This window comes from Dromaius novaehollandiae, chromosome 1 (assembly GCF_036370855.1).
Source record: "Dromaius novaehollandiae isolate bDroNov1 chromosome 1, bDroNov1.hap1, whole genome shotgun sequence".
Classification (NCBI taxonomy): domain Eukaryota; kingdom Metazoa; phylum Chordata; class Aves; order Casuariiformes; family Dromaiidae; genus Dromaius; species Dromaius novaehollandiae.
Window position 1 is genome coordinate 41610588 of NC_088098.1, and position 23307 is coordinate 41633894.

At 36.1% G+C, this 23307-nt stretch overlaps 1 protein-coding gene across 8 annotated transcripts in view; it reads right to left on the bottom strand.

The window, feature by feature from the left end:
• Window positions 1-23307, bottom strand: part of PPFIA2 (PTPRF interacting protein alpha 2) — a 351928-nt gene that overhangs the window by 323794 nt on the left and 4827 nt on the right. For all 8 annotated transcript variants that reach the window (XM_064509618.1, XM_064509631.1, XM_064509622.1 and 5 more), the window contains exon 2: window positions 16286-16536. In XM_064509618.1, coding sequence (XP_064365688.1) covers window positions 16286-16534 — 249 coding nt within the window. In that variant the 5' untranslated portion in view covers window positions 16535-16536. The remainder of the gene's footprint in view (window positions 1-16285; window positions 16537-23307) is intronic.

Here is a 23307-nt window from a genome sequence, read left to right on the forward strand (position 1 = left end):
AATATTTGATTTCAAGCAAGATAGCAATGTTTTCCTTACTCAAGACTAATTAAATTGATGCAAAACCTGATTTCTTCCTATTTTGCCTTTAAAAATGTGGAATTACAAAGACCAAACCACATCACACCATATTATTTCCTCTTTTTTTTTTTTTTTTCTCAAGCTATGAACAGAGGCAATCAACTCTACCACTGAATAATGCTAACTAAAGCTGGCAGCAACACATTTGACCAGGAAGTATTTTTCAGTATGAAAGCTTGCACAAGACAACCGTAGCTGAAGGCAAGATAATCACCATCAGTCATTTTACTAATGTAGAGGAGAAATGTACAGATGATAGGAATTTTTATATCTTCATGAAATACCAATCTATTTTATGTCTCACAAAAAGGAGCACGTATGTGGCATATCCTCCTAAAGTAATCATTACCAAAGGTGAAAGGTGAATGGCTAGCCAGATCCCTAGCTTCACTTCTCTCTGAAACCATTATATTTAAGAAAGCAAAATAATTCAGTGAAATAGGTGATGATAAAAGAATATATTCATACTGATTTCACTGCTTTAAAAGTTTATCAGTGAGCTATTTTTAAAATGTCACTTCTAATAAACTTTTTTTACTTTCTGAACCATAGTTTGGGGATTTATTTGCCGCTTTCCTTAATGAGAAAAAACGAAGATGAACCCCCAAACCTTCATTTCAGCGGCAATGTTTTATTCTAGCTGAAGGTGTGTTTTTTTCCTTTTTAAATAGGCAATTTCATAACAAAAGATTATTTCTAAATAAAAAGTATAAACATTCCATGAAGAAGTTGTGCAAAAATATTTCAATGTCTATAAAAAAATTCTTTGAGGTTTTCTAATAGAAGATTTTTACTTAAGAAAAAATAATATCCCAGGCATGGCATGCTCTGAAAAATAGGTAAATAAGTCTGGATGTCAAAAAGAATTTTTAGTGAACAATTTGTTTGTTTGGAAAACGCAAATGAACCTCTGCTCCCAGTACAGTAATGAAATTTTCCCAATAAACTATTTTTTCCAAGATGAATTTATAGAAAATAGTTCCAAAATATTTTTCTAAAATTGTGGACATAAAGACTGAAAATACTTAGAAATGTTTCTCTTTCATGGAAAATCCAAACTGCAATGATTGAAAAATAATGTTTTAGATAATAAAGAATGTTTTAATGAATGATTATGCAATCATATTCATTTTGAAAAATCTTTTTTGACAAAAATCAGTGAAAAATTGTGTGCAGTAGCAATTGAATTTTAATAGAAATTCTCAGTTAATTGGACAAGAACAGCTCCACCAGTGACAGCATATCCTGGACAGGACACATGCAGCCATCAGCATTTTATCCATGTCCCATATAAACCCACTCTCACTAGTGATTAAAACTGCTTCCAGCAAATCTGTGTATTATGAGCACTAGAACTAATATAGAAAGGAACAAGCTGTAGAACATTTTGGGGGAAAAATAAGTGCATAGGAGAAAAGAACCTGTATCTTCAGTAACAGTCTTAAAAAATACTAATACTGATTTGCACTACTATAAATTAAAAGTAAGATACTGAAGGATACTAAAGGTACAACATGATCAAATTATGCAACTTATACTACTATATTACAAAATGAGCACCCTGTCAGAAAAAAGAATATACTGCTTATCTTTGGCATTTGGAGCATAATCTTTTTCAAACCAGAGGATCTGTCATAAGTCATTTAAAATTCTGTTAATGTACAACCTTCCATGTCAGTATTCTAATAATATCTACTGTGACTTTGACTTGTGTCACAGTTCTTCATCTATAGCACACTATACAAGACATACTCATATAAAACAAAATACCTCACTTCTGGAGGACAATATAAAACAGTCATGAGTCACTACTGACTCATGGAAAAATAGGAGGTAGGCAGCTTATGTTCTTACTCGAGGATATGTTCTGTGAGAAAATGACAACAGAATAATTTTGCAAGGACATTGTATAATGTGCTCTTGCAGTTCTCAAAAGTAAAGAGAGTCATTAAAAGAACCCAAACAGTATTTTGTATTCACTAGCTCCGTACCTTATTATTTTCCCTCCTCACTTGTAAAAAACACATGAACTGGTAAGTCCACTAAATTTAACTGCTAATGGACTTGGTCACATTCTGCTTTCAGATTTTTATGTGCCCTTAGATCAGTAGCTTGTAGTTATGTAGTTATATCACATTTATATACTCTTACTTATTTCCTTGTTTGCATGCAGATAAGCAAATTCATGCGCAAGACTTGCATATTTACAAATGTGTAGATACTTTTGTTGTTGTTAAAAATAAGCTAGTGAGACTGGGCTTTTTTCGTATCATTTTGGTTTTTGTGGAAGTGAGGATAACAGCTACTGAGGTGAGAGCAAGAAAAGCAGGGGTTAAAAAGTCATCATTATTAAGAAGTCAATCAGTATCAGCATAAATGATAGTAGATGGCAAAGGAGGAAGAGTGAAACGGGAGTTAGTCTATTAAATTAAAACCAAGGCATGTAAATTTAAGACTTTGTTCACCTTCTAGAAAAATGTTTAGCCCTCTGAGTGTTGTAAGAATGGGTCCATTACATGACCTTGCAGTAAGAATCCTCTATGGAACATATATCCATACTTAACAAACTCAGTGAGTAGACATGAATGGGCATAATTCATACTGTGCAGCAAAAGAAAACAACGAATTGTCTGAAAACTTCGTAATGTTTTCAACAGGATAATCAGTGCTATGCTATGATATATAACCTTACAAAAATATAATAGTAAGTCACTCTGTGGCAATCTAATGCTTTAATTATCAGAATTTAATTATTAATGCTTTAACTATCAGAATGGAGTACTTCTAGGGAAATTTGCAACTAACCTCCTCCAACCCCAGACAAGTAAATACGCAATTTTTTTGAACACTAAAATACAAAATTTTAGTAGTTAGATTGTGGAAAATCTTGAGATCAGGTAAGACCTGTTTTCATAACATTATCAAAGAAATTCAATTGATTTCCATACTACAAGAAAAAAAAATATTAAGACCCATAGAGCTCTTTAGTCTGGAAAAGAGGAGTATGAAAAAACATGACAGAGATGAAACAGAATTGCAAGTGGCACAAAAAGATTGTTCACTATCTGATCCAAAACAAGAACAGTGGACATCAGCTGTAGGTTGAAATTAGCAAGTGACAAATTTGAAAAAAACAAGGTAGGTGGAAGTCCATGCTATGGATATTAAAATTTTACATGGGTTCAAAAGTGACTGGACCAGTTATGGAACACAAACACATTACATCTATCTTAGGAGCAGCACACAAGCTGAAGCTCAAAACTTGCCCCCAGCTGCAACTCACAGAAGCCTGCAAAAGCTTTCTGGAGATGTCACATTACCACACTTTCCCTCTTGTTACACTGTTTATCAGGCCTTTGCTGTTGACCATTGCTGGAGAAAGGATACTGGGTGAGACAGAACTTAAGTCTCACCTGGCATGATCATTCCTATGTTCTTACATTCTAGATATATCAAAGCATTTTTACTCAGCTGAGAAAGTTTAAGTGCTTAATCTAGATCAGAGAAAATGTTTACAAGCTTGCAAACTTTGCAAAGGGCTGCAAAGGAAAGGAAAGACAGGAGTATGTCTTGTCTTCCAGCAGCTTCTGCTCATGTTAAAGTGTTGGTGCAATGCTACATCTCTCTGGGAGCAGCTGGTGTGTGTACACACTAGAAATGAGCATTACAGGGTTACAAACTTGGCAGCATTTGCTCATATGTTATGCCTGAGGACATTCTCCCATCTCTAGAAAAATACAAAGAATTGTAAAGTTAAACCAATTCTTGCCGTATAAGCCTAGAAAACTTCTGCTTTACATCCAGCTCAGTGCCATATGACTTCATGTAAAGTACTTTTTGGTTTATTTAAATAACCAATGAGAAACAAGAATTTTATTCTCATCTAGATGGCATCTTTAAAATATATCTAAAAACATTTACAAGTGTAAACTCTTTCTTTCTAACCTATGAACATTTGCAAGGAAACTTTATTTTGTAGCTTAAGATATAAAGGTTTTCTTTAAGGGGATTATTAGCATATCATTATCCTCATGCAAATTAGGTAGTATAAGAAAGTTGGAAGACAAAGGAGGAGGGATCATGGCAAAGGACTGAGAAATGCAGCACTGCGTTAGACAAGTAGCATTTCAGACGTCTCATTTATCTCTCTCTGCTAGTATTCTTTTAGGAGAGAGCTACTTTCTATTTTATTTTATTCTGTCGAAAACAAAAATGATTCTTATCATCTCCCTTTCTATAATTTCTGAAAATATAAATAATGACCAGCAACGAAAAAATCTTTCTTCGTATCTTCTCAGATAGATCAAAACATTTTTTTTAAATTACTATAAATTGTTATTGATCTTGTTGTAATCCAGGCTATCATAGCTCTATAATGAGAAAGTAAGAAGCAAAATTATCAAGGATGCATTCAAATAGAAAAAAACTGTCAATGTATGGTTCAAATGCAAGCACAACTAGATTACAAGGATGAAGATTTTTAACCAGTCAAAATAATGAAATTAGAAATATATATGGCAAAGATGCACATTTTAGAAAGCTGATCCGGAAAAAGGATCAGTGGGACTACACAAAAAAACTACACATCTCCTTCTTAATAAAGGAGACAGTTAAATTCATATTCTGACTCAGAGCCTAAGTAGATGGAAAGTAAAATGACCCACAGAACTAGTTAAATATTCAATAAAAAAGGAGAATGAAGAAATGTAATAGCTTGGTTGACTTATTCTCCACATGTACAGTGTTAGAATTTTTAATGGATGTTTAAATGCTTTTCGGCTGACAAAGTTTGTGTTTGTTGACAGCAGATACAAACAGCAAGTCAAATAATGTATCTGGATCTCATATGAATGTCTACAAATTAATGAATAATAAGAAACTATCTTAAAATATCCTTTCTTTTGCTTGAATGCTTCTCATATTGGGATTTTACTGCTAACGACAAATCAATTTAATAGGGACAATTATATCTATGTAGTGTTCATTATTTGAGAAGTATTGTCCTTTAGGCTGTTTTGACCAAAGATGCACACCAACATGCTTATGCTCTAATTAAATGAAATAGTATTTATCTTTCACCTTTCAGAAATGAAAGTGCTGGAAATGTAAATTTGTTCAGCATGTCTCAGAGTGTTGGGTATTCATTGTTTCCATTGGTAATGCAGGATTTGATATTATTAAGCAAAGGAAGTACAACATACAAACTCAGTGTATAATCTCCAAATTCCATCTCCAAAACACATTTCTCCAGATGGCACTTTTATTTATTAGTGCCAAAGAAAGAGTAGTGGGTTTTTTGTAAGAACAGAAAATTTATTTTCTAAATGTAATATTTATCTCAGTATTCAATGCCTATAGAGAATATGTCATTATAATAGCAAAAAAATAGAAAAACCAAAATTTACACTGCAAAGACTCAAATACGCTCATGAACCTTGTTTTGGTAGTAGAATGATACAGAATTCTTTTGATGTGGCTACAGTGCAAATAATCACATTTGCCCAATGAAGAAAGCAAAAAATGAATGGTCACAAATGGTCTTGCCCAACTGAAATGTCATCCAGAAGCTACATCACATTTCTTTCCCAGCTCACTACGATATTTTTCTAAAACACTGTCCAAAGAATTCCAGAAGTAACAGTATATATTTCAAGGAGCACTGCACTTTCACGCATAAACCCCAGCTTCTGGATAATCCATAAAATGCAGAGGTCTGGGGGACTATTCAGGCATAAAAACAGGCACTGAAAGAATCATAAGACAGGAAGAGGGAGATAAATTTCTCCCTACAAAACTGCAGGGTTGGTTTTTTTGTGTGTGTATTTGTTTAAACATGTAATGCAATTATTTGATAATGGCTGTAACTGCAATGCCAAACAGCTAGTGCAGAAATTTTGAGAACAGATACAGAGACACACTGTCCCTTTGCTCAGCTTGCTCCTTAAATACTTGCTCTTTAAGGGCTAGGTCTAATGCTGATTGAAGTAAACAGAAAAAAATCCCTGCTGACTTCCATAAACTGTGGCCCAGGCCTCAACTTCCTATGCAGATTTTCTTTCACTCCACCTTTTGAGTTCTACCACTCTGATGCAGAAGTATGGTTTTATCTGCACACTCATTACTTTTTATTATTATTCCTTCCTTTTATTTATCATTGCAATTGTAAGTCCCAGTTGTTTCATCATTTCTCCTTATTTTCACTAATTCAGGTAGTACGCTGGGTCCTTAACTCCATCTTGAGTACTATATAGTGATCATCTTTCGAATTCCTTCTCAATGTTCCCTTCCACTTAGAACATCACAAAACATTAACCTATACGGGAGAAAACAAATCTGCAGTTTGGGGTAAAAACTTAGACATAATGAACCAATAAGAATGTACTATCAATGCAAGTAAAAAGCATGCTGAAAGAGTAAGATATACTCAGCAAATGAGGATCTGGAGCAGATTCTTGACTAGATTGTAGAAATTTTACATTGTATAAGCCAAAGCTACTGCTTTACCTGGCCCCTAACTTCTACCAGCAGAAAACCAAGCTCTTGGGAACCAGAAGAAAGATAACCATTCAACAATAGAAGCCAACTGCTGTTCTTCAGAGTCAACAGGGGAATTTCACAGATCTCAATGAGAGCTATGAAAGTTATGTGCACTTTGGAAAAAATCATGTCCCTAAATCTCTTTTATGTTTTTAAGCAAATATTTCTTAATATAGAAAGCCAGGCTGAATGAGACACTTTAAAGCTGATTCTTAAATATTCTCCATTTTCTTTGTTTTTCATGGAGAAATTATTAATGCAGCAATATGTATTTTCAAGAAGATACATTTTTAGTCTTGCATTTTTGTCTTGATATGCTGTTCTTCTTCGATGATGTCTGAGACCATATCACCCACTTTCAAGGATATGAGCGAAGAACATTCCAAGAGAGTTAAGCCTTATAAAATTGCTTTTTCTTCCTTGTTTTTCTTCACCATGACTATAGCTGTTACGAAAATTATAGTGTCTACGATTTTCATGGCAACAGCCTCATTTGTAAGCACTTGGATAACCATCTCTGTTCTATCCTGTTGACCAGCATAGTTTATTTTTAACTCATATTCAGTCATGTGTCTTTAGGAGCACTGAGATAATGAGCCATCAATAGTTAATGTAGCAGTTGATGTGCCTGGTTCAAGCTAAAATAATTGATGGCAATGTTTATGAAGCAGAATTAGAGTAAAATGAGAGTACACAGTCCTGTTAGCTTCAGGCATTCACCACATGCTCCTCCTCCTCTAAATTTTTTTGTTTCTATCTTTTTTCTTGCATCACAGCTTTTTCTTCTGCTGCACTGTTGCTCTTCTTCATTCATCAAATACTTTTTGTAAAAGTCTTCTGCTTTTAAGAGAAAGTCTCCTGATTATAAATGTTAGCAATATGCTACTGAATATACAAAACTTCACAAGTACAAGGAAATAAACTCATCCTTGAAAAGAATTTAAGTAATCATACATAGGATTGCTCTCTTGGGAATATGCTGGCAGTTTCAATAGAAGACAGTCTGACTAATGGGAAGCTAACTAAAGCATTGTCCTACTTATGCCAGTGCTACAGCTAGTCTGAGCTCTGACAGGTAATGCTAGCTAGGAGTCAACAAAATTGGTATTTAATACCATGCAAACAACTTTTATTCACTGTTATGTAACAAAAGAAAATCCATGGATACATGTTCTACAAGTAACTGAGGAAGTTAATACCTAAATCTTTTCTGAGTGTTCCCAGGGTAGGATACACAATTAACATTTGAGCATTGTGTTCCACTTAAACCATTTTAATTTAATAATGCCAAGTTCCCTATGAGTTCCAGATGTTATGTCTCTCCTTTGTACATTTTACTTCTGTAACAAAATGTACTTACCTTTATATATACTCTATTAGAATTAATTTCATAGTTATGTTTAATATATGTTCCTTTGTATATGTATCAGTATACTTCCTTTAATATTCATAATTTGAGATAAGTAGTTGAGATAACTAGCAAAAAATAAATCATTCCAATTTGGTTATGCAAATATTTACGTCCACATTTAGAAATCTAAACCAACTGCGGCAGTGACAAAGACTTGCTACTTGCACTGACTTCAATGTAAATGCTCAGAACACCTGAAGACAAAGATATTTTTATTAAGCAGCCCAAACAATTGTTCTCCAAAGCCAGTGGACATCTCCTAGAGATACTAACAGGCCCTGGTTTAAGCACTAAATTTCACACATAATGACTGACCTCACTAGAGTGCCACACTAGACTTGTGAGATAGAGAGCTTGGGACTTCATCCTCAAGAATATGGGATATGATCTCCATTCCACTTTTTGGAATTCTTTTCAAATTACTTTGTAGAAATGTGAGAAAAATTATTTTATCTTGCAACGTAAAGAAAACTAACTCTAAAGGAGAAGATCTTACAAAAGCTCTTCTTACAAGAGGAGTTTAGCACCTTAACAGAAGTACTGATTCAAATACAAATACTGATTCAAATACATAGTATACCATTGGTACTCTACTCTGTCTTCTTCAGCATAGCCAGAAAGAAATAAAATGGGGGGAAAAAGCCATCATTCCACGTTCATCACAAGAACATGAGTGGAGGAACACTATTATGGTGCAACCTATTATTTTCAGCCAAAGGACAAATTCCTAAAATTCCTTAAGAAGTGTCTAATCCTAATTGAACAAAACCCATTTTCAATTATTTAAAAATGAGCTTATTTTTTCTCATGTGCATTTATATGTGTATATATATACATGTCTCTACATATGCACGAACATTTAGACAGAAGACAGAACAAACAAGGAGGATGAAACTTCAGAATAAGGCCCTATTAACTAACTGATTTCTTCCTATACCTTTCCTATCCCTGGCAATAAAACATCCATTGTTTATCAGTATCAGAAGAAACTGCAAGCCTATAAACAAACTTCCCTAAACACAATCCTATTAAAGCTTAATATTGATCATTACCTAAGCTGGTTCAATAAAACAAGGTCATTATATTTCCCTCTTTGGATTTTCCCTTCTATCTTCCCTCCAGTAAGCATTTTCAAGTAAGTGGTATCACATTAGATGAAATAAAACCTTAATGATTATCAGTATATTCCTATTACTGATTTTATTACTGAGTTAATGTAACTAACAATTAATTAGAATTTAGCAGAAACCTGAAGGGTACTAGGATATATTTTAAGATGTTTTTTAGCACTGCAGACCCACACCCCAAAGAATTCTACTATCTCAATCCAGAAAGAGAAGATTTTCAAATAGTGCTAATGATAATATTTACTACAGGAAAAAAATATTAATGATTTCAGTTACATGAAGAAAACTCCTAGCAATGTCTTGAAGAATTCGTGCTTAATTAGAACCAGGTGTTTGATCTCCACTAGAGAGATTCACTCTAATCACAATACACAGAAAGGTCTTGGAAATAAAATATTCAATAGAAGTAGAATAAGAAACTGGAATAGTTTCCATTCCATGTTTCTCATCAAGACAAAAAAAAGTGTGATTTCAATTCTTTAGTACTTAATGTCTTTCCATCTGTTGTAGAGATTCCTGGTGAAAATACTTCAAATAAAATTCTAAAGAAGCTGTTATAGAAACAAAGTCAATTGTAACTGAAATCATTAATATTTATTTCCTGTAATAAATATTCTCATCAGCACTATTTGAAAATCTTCTCTTTCTGGATTTAATGTTAGGAGGTCTATCATAAAGTTGTAGATTTTTGTTAAATATCCCATCAAGTCAAAAGGTGTATGTTTTGTTTGGTCATTACCTTGAACAGAGTTATTCATTCTTGCCGTAAAAATTCTCAGAACAGGCTGTTGTCTCAGAACCAGATTAATGTGTGTTTCAGTAATACTCCCATACAAGCACTGGATGGTTAGCCCTGCTTTGCAGAGGGGTTTGGACCACATGAGTTCCAGAGGTCCCTTCCAATATAAATTATTCTATGATCACTACCAATGAATAGCACGTTTAGACTGCTATAGCTTTAAAAGGTCAAATTTAAATTCACATTTTTATATCAGTGCACAGAAGAATTCACCTCACCTAAGTTGAGGTATCTAGAAGATGACCATCCAACCTAATCATTAAGACTCTTTCTATATTCAAGAAAGGGAGACGAACATTTCCAGGTTCACCTTACCTATCTTACAGGATGAACTGCCCTTTCTAAGAGGTCTATTTTTCTCATTTTCTTATAGAGAGATTCTGTGTGATTTAGACTGATTTTTTAAGTTTTAGACAGCTTTCTTAGTTGAGATGAATCCTACTACATATTTTAGGGCCTAAAAGACATATTTTAGGGCCTAAAAGACATATTTTAGAGCCAAATTTTGATCCTCAAAACATCAAAAAAGATTTACATTCATGTAAAAAAAAGTTCTACTAAAATAAATGCTCAGTGAGATCAGAATTTAGACTTCTTTACAAAAATCCAGCATCTGCCCAGTAAAGGACATATGAAGGAAAGACTCTGTAAATGAATCATTTAATTAGAACTGTATATTCTATGTCTCCTTTATGACAACAGAAACTATGTATCATCATATTTTATCCACTTGAAAACATCAGCATATCTACAGCAATATCAGTGATGGTATGACATTCACATCATCTATGAATTTTCTCCAAAAATGGATTTTTTATTTGAAGACTGAGGTAAATCAATGCATTACCTTAAGTATCAGGGTAGTAGTCAATGAATGCATGTCATGCTCCTTCAAATGTACTATTTCACCTACTAAGTTTGCTTTCCAATTGTGACTATCACAGGCTTTTCAGATATGTGCAACAACATATCTCTAAGTTCTGTTGGTCTCAAAGTGTAAATTCTTTAGCAACATTTCAAAGAAAAAAATCTGATTTCACAAAATGAGCACAAAACTTTCACAAAATTTATTTCAATTGCATTTTTTAATATTAAGTTAAAAAGTGTTTAAATTTTAATATTTTGATTCAAAGGACTTTAAAGAATTTACTGTTTCCTTTAAAATAATGCAATGATTCAAAACGAAAACCACAACATTTCATTTAAAAACATAATTTGGGACTGATTTTCTCAGAATCATGCACAAAATAATTCTTCTATTAGTCTAGATTCAAAATGAAAGTAAGTTTCTGATCAGAGTGAAAATTTCTTACATGTTCACATGTGCCTTTTAATAATGACCCCAAGGATGTCTTGCTAAATACCCAGTGCAGGACAGGAGAAAGACACTGACTTTGACAATTATCAGAGAGATTGTTCTGACTTCAACAATCATCAGGATTCATTTTGGTGTCTTTGAGAATAATCTGAAAGCTGTTTTATCTTGCACAGCCACAGGCCTGTGCCACAGTGTTACACTGTTTCTGGTAATATAATATTAGGTTAATTTCTTAATAAATCTCTGAGCAAGTATACTACTAATGTACGAAATACATCTGTCTGACTAGAGAGTGGATAAGCTAGGAATGCCTTAATATAAACATTACATTACTCAGCATCTTCCATAACTCAGAACTTATTTTTGCAAGCTTAAAAGAAAAGAAACAATAAAACAACCACAAAACAAACCTAATTTAGCTTACAGAAGACTATGGTGGGTTTCAGCCCAACCAGAAATATTCTTGAAATAGTTTTAAATAATTGAACCTTTTCCTCTTTCTACCACTCAAAACAGGAGTTAAAAGTTTCTCCTTACTAACTTTTTTGGGTGATAAAGCACTTTTTTAATGCTACACACCAAGAACTTTTTAATTTTACTACAATAAAATAAAAATAAACTGTTAAATATTTAGATCATCTGCGTTCCCATTACAGCAGTTATATTGTATTTAGCATTTTTTTTGCCAGACTCAAGCATCATTACATAAATACAATATGTTATATTATATTCTATAAATACAATAAATTCTTGTTGTAAGAGAACATACAATGCAGATCCAAATGCACTTTCCTTGGAGGCTTTTGCTGTCGACGGGCAGCTTTGGGAAGACCTTGAAGAGTGAATAAGACTACTTGTCAACTAGATTCTGAGTATTAGAATACACATTTACACATGGAACACTTCTGAACTTAACCCTACTACTATGTAATTCTAATAGTTTTAGTAAGACTATTCAGACTGTGTTTTATTTTAACACTATGGATGATCCCACAAAAGGTGGAATCTTGCCACAATAAAGTTTGGAATAAAAGTCAGGAAGGGATTTTCTCAGTCAAGTCCATAAGTTAACCAAGGGTACTATGTTATATAATGTCTCTCACAACAGCTTCATCTTGAAAACAATTTCGGATTTTGCCACCATTTTTGTCTGAGAAAGACTGATTCCCAGTATCATTCCTTGATAATTCAGAACCTTCTTATGAAGAGTGATACACATTTATTCATGGCTACTGTATATTTATTTGTTCCTCCATCAACACTATTCTTAGCTTAAAAAAATTTTTTCACCTTTACCTAGTCTCTCCATCTTCCTGCCTTTCCAAGAAAATTTACAAAATCACTTATATTCCCTCTCAACTCTGTTTTCTCCAGAAGTAAGGCAACTTCAATTAGTCTTTTCATGTAGAAGATGCCATTTCCTCTTTTTTCTAGCAGCATTTTTCTGAATCTGTTCCAACTTGAGGTCTGCTATCAATCACTGCTGAGCCAAATCCCAAACAATAAGGTTCAAACCATCCCTTATTCAACTGCATTAACACTTACCGATTTCTAATGGGAATCTTTTGCACAATACATCTCAGAATTATATCTGCCTTTTTTATGTGCACCTCTCATTGGTTGCCTGCAGTCACTCCACAGCATGTATTTTCCCTCTCTGCTACTGCTAACTAAAAAGCCAGGGCAGAAATTCTTGTTATTAGCTGCTAGGTATAGGACCCTCAACTTTGCACCATAAAATTTTCATCCTATCTCTAGTGCTCTTGTTCTTCTGTTCTATCATACTCATTCCCTTATTTTATGATACAAGTCAATTTTGTGTAATATACGATTTCCACTAGCATACTCCTACCTTTTGTGCTCAGATTATTAACAAAAATTGATTCCAAAACTTATTCTCAATTAACAATTTTATTAGCCTCCTTCCATCCCTTCAAAATCTACTGTCAGTGCAAATTTTTCCTGTCTCTTTTTTGTTGCTTAGCCTTACTGATTACCTTTCTTTTTCTTACTCACTTCACATCTACTAATAATTCAAGTGTGGCCACTTCGAAAGATAGCTAGTTTAGGGATATTATAGTTCCCTAGTCTAACAGTCCCAGCATCAAAGAGTGATGTCGAGTTACTCTATATAAAGCAAGCTTTGGTAAATCCTTGCCACATTTTTAACTTAACTTTTTGACTTACAGTTTTTCCTCCAAAACAATATTTGAAGTCCCCTCTATTATTACATCTAGTCTAACTCATCTGTAATTGCCTGGCTCACTTTGTCCTTTCTTCCTTAAACATAGCTGTTCTGTCAAACATAGATGTTCATAAAGTTACAACTGCTATTCTGACAGATTCAAAAAAATGATTCCAAGTTCAACATAGCAACATAACAGGATAACTATATTTCTGTAACTCATAAATTTGAAAGAAATAGCTAACATACTACACACTATTCTGTTGTAGGACAGATCAATATAGAAACTTAGAGTCATCTTCAATCATACTTTGCATTTTGGCTGCAGCATTAACAGCTGTAGCTGTAACAGCATTAACTATTATTTGAAGCTTCATATTTAATATTATTAATAATTTCCAATCAGACAAGATTTTTCAATGCTTCATCCCCATTCATTTTTATGTAGGTGTTTTGGTTCAGATGCTACTACTGAAAAGTGCAGTAGTTTTTCCAGATCATATTTTAAGCTGTGTCTTAAGATAATAAACAAAAACAGTGACCTAATAAAACTGCTTCAGAATGTGATTGTGTCAATACACACTTTCTAGATGCATCCAGATGTAAATGTACTACAGAAATACTAGGAAATAATGGAATTTTGAAAACCTCTCAAGAAATCAAGGGCTAAAAGAAGTATGATAAAGGAAGATTCATTAGATGTCACATTATAACTAAATAAGAGTCCTCTTATGGAGTATTTATGTATTTTCCCATTAAATACAGCAAACAGAATTTTTCCTTTCCACAATAAGACTACTAGGTAGCAATTTGTCATAGGGCTAAGCCAAGCAGCTAGCAATGCAAACTTGCCATTCACAAAAACTTAAACAAAAAAGAAAATGATAAAAGCATCAGGTAAGATTCTCAGCTCCGAAAAGAAAGATAAAGAGTATGGCAGAGTCATAGAAGTTATTTTTCTTGGAAGGCTGTATCACCAAAATGTTATACTAATAGGCCAGTGTTCTGTACTTATAAATACAGTTTTCTACAGAATCGAGATAGTTACATGAAAATTTAGACTATCTAACTGATGGGGAAAAAGTCTTGTACTGCTTTAAAGTGTAAGCAGTATGTCATACTGTTTCCTATAGGGGAAATCTGTACCTCTACTTACATACTTGATAGAGTACCACCTAAAATTCACATTCTTAATCCTACATGGTAGTGAAAGTGTTCACCTGACAAATCTGACCTGTAGTGACTGCAAGGCTATAACTCAAAACACAAGCATTTACTAGAAGTACTAAAGATTAAAATCATATCATGCTCCAGTTCCTTAGAATTTCTGTTTCTTTTAGACTCTGTATAACCTTTCTGCTGAGTATTATTTCCCTCAGCTAATCTCCTGGATTTCACCAGGTGTTTTGCTTACGTGAAGCAAGGAAAGATGTAGGCTTAGACTCCTGCTACTCCTCAATAGGAATGCCTCATTATGGGCTGAGCATAGAGTGCCTCTGGCTAAGTGGCATACTGAACAGGGGTTCACAGATGCAGAAATCTCCTCTCCAGATTTCTAGCAAGAAAGCTTTGAATAAAGGATCTATGCCCTCTTTCACTTACTTTTTTATGCTCTTCTATGAAGAATCACCAGTAGAAGAGAAGCTTAACTGCTCACAAATTAGCGAGAAAAAGATTTCACTGTGTAGCAGGATCATTGCTGCTCTTGCCTTTCTGTTTGACTCAAGCCAAGTGCAGCCCCTTTTACTGCCTGAAGCTAACGTTTAAGGTACAGAATCTACTCTTTAAATGATTACACAGTCTCTCTCTCTTTTTCATCTCTATCACATGATATTGCAAAACCCTTCTGCAGTTAGTTCTCAAGCAACTGTTTCCTTTTCCTATTCCAGTAGCTGCTTTATTCTTTCCTCTGTCTTCAAGAACTTTCTCATTGATTCATCCTTACCACCTCCTCCTTCCAATCACACAGCTGAATCTGCCTTCTTCCTCTTTTCTCCAGCCACTGTCTAGCAGGTATACAGCTTTGCCCAGGTAAGTATGCCCAGGCTGTCAGGTTACAATCAAGTCTTCTATCATGTGACAGTTGGAAGATGCACAGAAAATCACATGGAGAAAAAAATGCTATTTGACACATGCTATACTTCAAACCTCAGGCCAGATACGGAAACTGAACTAAGGTGTTTCTTTGTCTTTAAATTCTAGTATATTGAAAAATAATATTGCATTGAAAAGTAACATTGAAAGAGAATATAATATTGAAAAATAATATATTATTATTATTTTAACTGAAATATGGTAATGCATTGTTTACTTCCTAAAAATGGTCAAGGTAATTGTATATATTTATATATTTATTTAAAAATAGATGAAAAATATTAAGATACCAGTTGGTTTTCTTTTTGTGTGTAGTACCTTATTTAGCCTACACAAACTAGTTTTATTTATTGTAATGCTAATTAGAAACTCTTATCTGGGATAGACTCTGAACTTCCTCATACTTTTTTCTTCACTCTCACCATTAGATCTTTAATTTAAATGATGCCTAACCTGTTGTGAATATTAGAGCAACAGCCAAAAGAACCAGTAGCTACAGGCCTTCATCTTGCTCTCCTTGAAGTCAATGACAATACTCCTAGTCATAACTTTGAAGAGAACAAAGGTCGTAAGGAGGCCAAACCAGGTACTTTTAAATCTATAGGAGTTTTGCAGTAGACCTCAATGGGAGCAGAATTTGGGCCTCAAGGAAAAGATACTGATTAAGGTTAGAGTCAGTGACATTAACTAGAAAATTGGTGAACCTAAAACAGAATCTTTAAAAGCTGCATACCTGAGGCAGAGCTGAGTTAAGCTGTCGCTGGAGGGAGTCTCTGTCATAGATGACATCTTGTAGGCGTTGCTGTGCAAGTGACAGGCTTTCCTGTGTCTCCCGAAGAGTGTCAAGGAGACGGTCCCTTTCATCCAGCATGTTCACCATCAGCTGCTCAAAGTGAGAATCCGAGTCCGAGCCGCTACTTTGGGACCCCCGTTGACTCATTGGGGTGTCCTCGTTTATCGTTGGCATCACTTCACACATCATTTCTTTAAAAACATAAAAATCAAGGAAAAACTCTTCAGTAGAAAAACATTTAAGGGGACTTATAAAAGAAACTAACTCTGTCACATGGACACAGTTAGGAGATTATTGCGTTGTTCCCCTCTCTCAACTTTCTGCTTTCAATGTTAATCAGACGGTCGATAGGCAGGGATTAAATACAGTAACTAATTCCATACAGCAAAGATTCTGAATGTGCTTCCTAACTGAGAGAAGAGGGACTGGAAGGAGATACAGGGTAACAAAATATCTTAAATTGTTAATAGTTTTGTACAAATAATACTCCTTCAAAATAACAGAAAAGACTTCCTCTGCAATTGTCATTTCCTTTATTGTTGATTTTCTCGTCTCTCTTACTTAATGTCATTGTTGAATTGTTTGTATTGATGCCAATGGCTGCCATTAATTGCTAGATTTTGCCCTGCTCTAGGCATTTCTACAGTACAGCTCAGGCTAACCATTGATCCAGTATCATGCTGCCTTAACAATGACAGGTTAATCTATTTTTCAATCTAGTTATTCCCACCCTCAGGGGAAATTATTCTCCAGTGAGCTTGTTCAGTAAGAGGTCAAGAACTAGAAACTCTCTTCTAATTACCATCCCTGTGATATCTTGTGCAAATTGAATTACTAAGGACAGAATCACTCTTGTTTGTTTCCTAAAAACAGTCCTGAGTACAGCAAATGATATTGTCTGGTCCCATTCTTCAATTAAAAAGCTTCTTATTTGAACCTCAAAACCTCAGTTTGTTCTTGCATAGCAGCTTATGCTTCATCGGATGAAAAAGAAGAACAAAGCAAAAAAGTAAAACTATAACAGGCCTTAAAGCTCAGATTTAAAAAAAATCAAAAAAAAGTTTATAAAATATTGAAGAAATGATATGATACTATCGAAACAGAAAGATGAAATCACTTGAAGAATCAGAACTCATTTTTCTAGTATGGCCAAACAAGTGCAGCAGATACAAGTATATACATATTTTTGTTTTAATTTCTGGAAATTCTCTTTTTTTAGCAAATATTGGAAGCCTTTTATCTCAGCAAGTGGAATCAAGGCGTTTTCAGTTCATCTACTGAAGTTAAAATATTTTACTTAGGAGTTTGCTGTGGAACTTATACGAACGAGCTTTGTCTACAATACATATGATTCACGCACTTCTGTTTTAAGTATGCCATCATATAAGAGTATCACCATTTCACAGTTCCAATACTATGAAGGATTAGCTCCACATATTCTTAAATCTGGTTTACTTTCCTAAGTAGGAAAATGGAATTTTTAAAAGTGGGATTTATGAAAAATGGAAGATCTGGCTGTTACAGAACTTAACCTAAAGACATACAGCAAGGAACAATAAGGATTAAGATATCTGTGCTTACTTCATTGAAACTAACTAACCCCTTCCCCATCTCTGTCGCAAGCACGTAATATCAATTGCTTGCTGCTAAGATTTACTGGGAAAATGACCTAGCTTTGCTAAGATTAGCTGGCCTTGACTGTATTCTAAATGCTCACGCAGAATTTGGTATTCTTAATTTTCACTTCTTCAGCAGATGTCAGTAACTAGCAAACTTGGTACCAAACACATTAATATTTCAGAATGAATTATCAGCTACTACTGTGTAGCTTTCACAGATAATAGCTTCACTACTGAGGTCACCAGCAGATCTCAGTCCTGATTTTAAAGTGTCTGGATTGGAGGCAAGGTAAAGGTGATTTGCAGCTACTGTCAACCTTAGCAATTAAGTAGGTGTAAGAAGAGCAGATAGTAGCTTCAAGTGATGAGTGCTGAGGCTCCCCACATCTCCAGTATATTTGGATCAGGTAAATTTACTCAGGATTATCTGACCCAATGCCACATATCTCCATTACACATGAGGTTCAAAATTTTCTGATCCCAATACCTTTGCATCTTAAACTATAGGGTCCACTAGGAAGCACTACAATGTCCTTTCATCTCATTATTGAGATGATGTTAATGCATCAGTGCCTCCATTACCAGTTTTCAAACTTAATGTTTGAAAACATTTGCACCATTTCCAACTGATCCTTATGGCACCTCCCACTTCCACTTCTGAGTATGGACAATGTGTAGTGTGAGGCACCATAGATGACTAGTGACAGACTAAACTCTGCAGCTACACTGGCAGAAGGACAGCTTGAATAAACTAGAATCCACCCTCCTTCCCTGGAGAGGCAGAACACCTTTCAGGGAATTCTTGCTGATGCAACTGCTTTGTCTACTATCCACCCTGATCTTTTCATACCTTAACTGGTATGCAGCAGGTGGCCAGGGACCAAGATCTGCAGGTACATTCCCCAAGCAAAGACCAAAAACAAGCATTCACATTGTCACTGAAACTTTTCTGCCTCAACATGGCTCATTAGCATCCTATGGAACACCTCCTGCCCCACAGGACTCTCATGGGTGAACCTTCCATCATTCAAGAAATTCCTTCCATCTCCTGCAGGTCAGGTTTGTGGTCTGAATGGCAGGCCATGCCATGACTGCTGTCAAGTTAAAGCACTATCACTGAGTGAAAACATGGATCCACAGTAAAACCTGGAAATAATCACAATGGGACCATTAGTTTACAAAGACCCACACATGAACAAGGTGCATAACTGAGCAAGGCCATGAAGCTGAACACAAAGAACTCTTCTAGCAAATCAGCAATGGGTCAGTATATCCAAACAACAGCAACCAACTTTTATTTGGTAGGGGACTAAAACATACTGAATTTGCTAACCTGGCCCAGCTACGACAGATGCAGATGCAATGCCTAGGAACGTGGAAAGAAGATGACTTGATGGTCATGGAATTCTCTGAAGCCCACCAGAGCTTGGTTGTCCAGCACAACTTATAAACATGGGTGGAAGACAGCATGGACTGGATATGCACAACAGTCAATGGAAAAGCAAGGGATCCCCCTAGCATCTTCTGCAGTGCCCAGGATAGCAAAATGACCTGCCATTGAGGCTGCTGTGGCCCTTTGAGCATTGGGTTGAAGCATGGCTTTTTCCTTGAGCAAGAGGACCACTAACTGTGTGGGGGCATGTTTTACTGTTTCTGGAGAGTGATAGAGGGCTTCCTGCAAGAACTGCCAACTCTCCAGAGAGTCCTGCTCCAGAGTCTGTACACATCATCAAGGTATGTGGGCCATGTACTACTGCTGACCACCCTTCTGAGCATCTAGCAGGAGCCTTTCCAACAGTCTCTGCTGTGAATGTCCTCTTGTTGTCTGTTGTCTTTTCCAGGTGCTGTGGCATCCCCTTGAGAACGGAGGGATATGTTGTCCCTCCCTGCAACAAAGGGGATAGGATAAAGAGCTACTTTAGGATCTTTCTTCACCATGGGAACCTGTGGGGAAGAGCAAGTGTGTGTGAAAACCATTGCAGTGATGCACAACTCTCCTTCCTGCAACCTGTTGACCTCAACAGCAGGAGAAAGCAGTGTTGCCTGAAGGCCACAGGCACATAGGGGACAGGGAGAAAGAGTAGAAGGAGATGAAGGAGGAGAGGAAGCACAGTGGCTTCCTGGCCATAAACAGAACAGAAAGAGACCACTGTGGTAATAGCAGTCCATTGTTTTGTTTTCTGTATCCTGCACAGAATAGAGGCAAGTTGAAATCTTCTTCCTGCTTCAAGTGCCCTGGCAAAGTAGATGACGCTATTAAGACTGGTGGGTCATCCTGTCTGTTTTTGGTGTGGACATGCTGTACGTTCTTCTGCTCATTCAGACTAAGGAGCTGTCCTGGGTTGTTTGCAGTACAGTTTGCACTGAATAGTAAGCAGCTACCCCTCCCCTCACAACCAGTTACCTCATCTCTTACTGAGTAGGGCTATGGGAGGCTGTGGACCTTATATTCTATCAGAAATAAAAGACACAGAAGCAACTTCTTTCCTCATTCCCAAGCCCAGATCGCATGACAGATCCCTTGCCTGAAGGCTGTCACTGGACCACAAAATTGCTTGCATCTTCTGAAAGCTTGTGTCTGCACCAGTCCCTGAACCTGAAGGGCTCATGCCATGCAGGATCTCTACAGAAGCAACACATACATCCATGGACAGGCTCTTCACAAGACTAGTGGTGCAATTTAACATGCTTGCTGGTGTTGGGGGGAACAGGTAGGGAAACCTGTGTGTGGACAGCTGTTGCTACCTCAGCAGCTTGTAAACAAAATTATCAGAAAATCTCTTTCTGCAGTTAATTATGGCAATGTGAGAGAAGTGTGTGCCACACATGGTTGTGTGGCAGCAAGGGGATCCACAGGTTGAATGTTCATGGCACTATGACCATGCCTTCTCCCTATAAGCTGCTGCATTCAGGGAGGGGGATGGGCCATGTGGGTGTGCTTATTTTGAAAGCCTGGGAGGGCCGTGTTATCCTGACATGGCACAAGTAACTAACTTGGACTGTGAGTAAGACAGCAGAGAAGGCAGGGAGTGGGCAGGCAGCTTCTGGTGTAGGCAGTTGCTATTTGGATGTTTTCTCCCACAGCTCTTGGCCCCGGGAGAATTGCATTAAAGGTACAGTGGCTCTTGCAGTCAGATTGGTGATGTACATTGCTTTCCTTCAATTCTGAGATCAATGCCATTTTTCCACTGGAACCACATACATCCTCTCCCTTTCCCCACCTCCAGCTTAGAGACAAATATAAAAAAGCAGTATGCTAACCCAGGCTGCATCAAGAGAGCTCACAGAGGGTGCCAAAAAGGGGTGCATTGATGGTTGCAATGGTGGGGAACAGGGGGAAATGGAATCCTGGGCCATATGAGGACATGGCTCTTTTCTGGGAGACAAGGATAGAGCCCTGGAACAACTCTGAAGGGAATCCCGCTTCTCAGAATGCTCCTCGTCATCAACCCAAGAAACAGGAGCAAAACTTCAAACAACTGCAAGTTTATCGTGAGGCTCCCAAACATAAATTTCCTGCAGCTCTTCATGAAAGGCACACATTTGCCATGCTACCCCTGATTTACTATGATTTGTGTCTTGCCTTTAAAAAAAAAGCAGCCTTAAAGAAAAAAATAAGAGAGAGAGAGAGAGAGAAGAACAAAACCCCTCTTCATCTGGCCTTTATTACTCTCATACCTGGCAGCAGATGGGATGCTTTCAATCTCCTGAGGCTGCCACCATTTAAAACTGTCCCCAAGAAATGCTGGCCACCTTCCAGCCATTTCCCCAGAACCATACTGCATCCTGTTGAGTTTTCTGCTGATAGAGGAAGGCGTCAAAATACCAAGAGAATTTGAAGAATTTAAACAGGAAGAAAAAAGGAAAAAAAAAAAAGGGTGATTCATGAAGAGGGGCTCAACATAAGGCAGGTAAAGCAGAGAAAGGAATTTAAACCCACAGAAGTAAAATAGAGGGGTAAGTGACAGCAAACAGAACGATCACAATTTAGTAGTAGAAGACGAGAGGGCAAATAGGAGAGCACATACGTACTTGGTTCTTTATCTGGCAAGTGAACCACTTCAGGGAGTCTTGCTGTTTTTACAGCTTTCTGATGGTGCACATGTATTAGGCAACCCTTGGTTGACCACATGATGATGTGGTTCACACTTGGGGTCGGGACATTAGGCTTTGCAGCAGGCTTCCAGTTTAATTATAACTGAAAGGAATTTAGTTTGCACACACCAAAAGCACAGAAAGATCCAAACCAACACAATGCAGATGGAAACAACTGAGGGATTCACATCAAAACATAAAACTAAAATAGTATTGCTCTGTGAAATTAGCTCTGATTGCCAATGTGGTCATAGCCTGAGTGACCTTAATTGTATTTTTAAATTTCTAATGGTGGGGAAGGGGACACCTTTTATTTTCCTTCTATGCAACTTTCGAATTTTAAGCCTATTGTTAGTGATTAAAAAATATCAACCCCCCCATCAATTTTCTTCTCTGGTTTCATAACATAATCAGCTGAAATATTGCATAGACTGAAATCAGAAGGAATCACTGTAACTACCTACTCTTGACCCACTAATCACAGACCAGCACAGAACTCCGCAGGATTAACAATGGACCATCTTTAAAATCACATTTTGTCCTCCCACTCTTACTGCTTCAAAGACTGTTTAGGCTCATTAGGACTTGATTTTCTAAAGCACAACTTTTGAATAGGCTAAATATAGTCATAAACTGACATCTAGATATTCCATGTTTTCTAATTGTGTTTATCAAACAATGATTTGACATGCTGCTCCCTTGCCATACAACTAACTGCCTGTAACCATATAACCAGAGAGAGACCAAAAAGATCTAAGATCAGGAAAAAAATTCACAGCTCTCTACTTTTCTGAATTGTTTTTATAGAACTTAACAGGTCATTAGTTCCTCATTCAACTCTATGCACACGCTGAAATTCAGACACAAAAATATGTTCATCCAGTCTATGCATAATTTTGATCTCTCCATTGGGTCTGCATGTACCAGCTCCTAAGTTAAGATTTTTGTTACCCCAGAGTAATACTCCTTTTAATAATCAATACATTCATACCAACTAATACAAGGCAATTACAGTTACATATCTTTGATGAGTCCTATTACGGAAAAAGAATTCTGAGTTGATAGTAAAAGAAGGATAAGCAAAGACAAACAACAGTGTTATCTGAAGCATCAAAATCCCTTCTCTGAAGCTTGCAACAGAAAACTTGAATTGCACTGCCACAATCCTAAATTATAAACTAACTTCTATGACAATTTTCAGGTAATACGATGAAATATAAGCAAAACAGGAGTGTATCTATCAGCCTT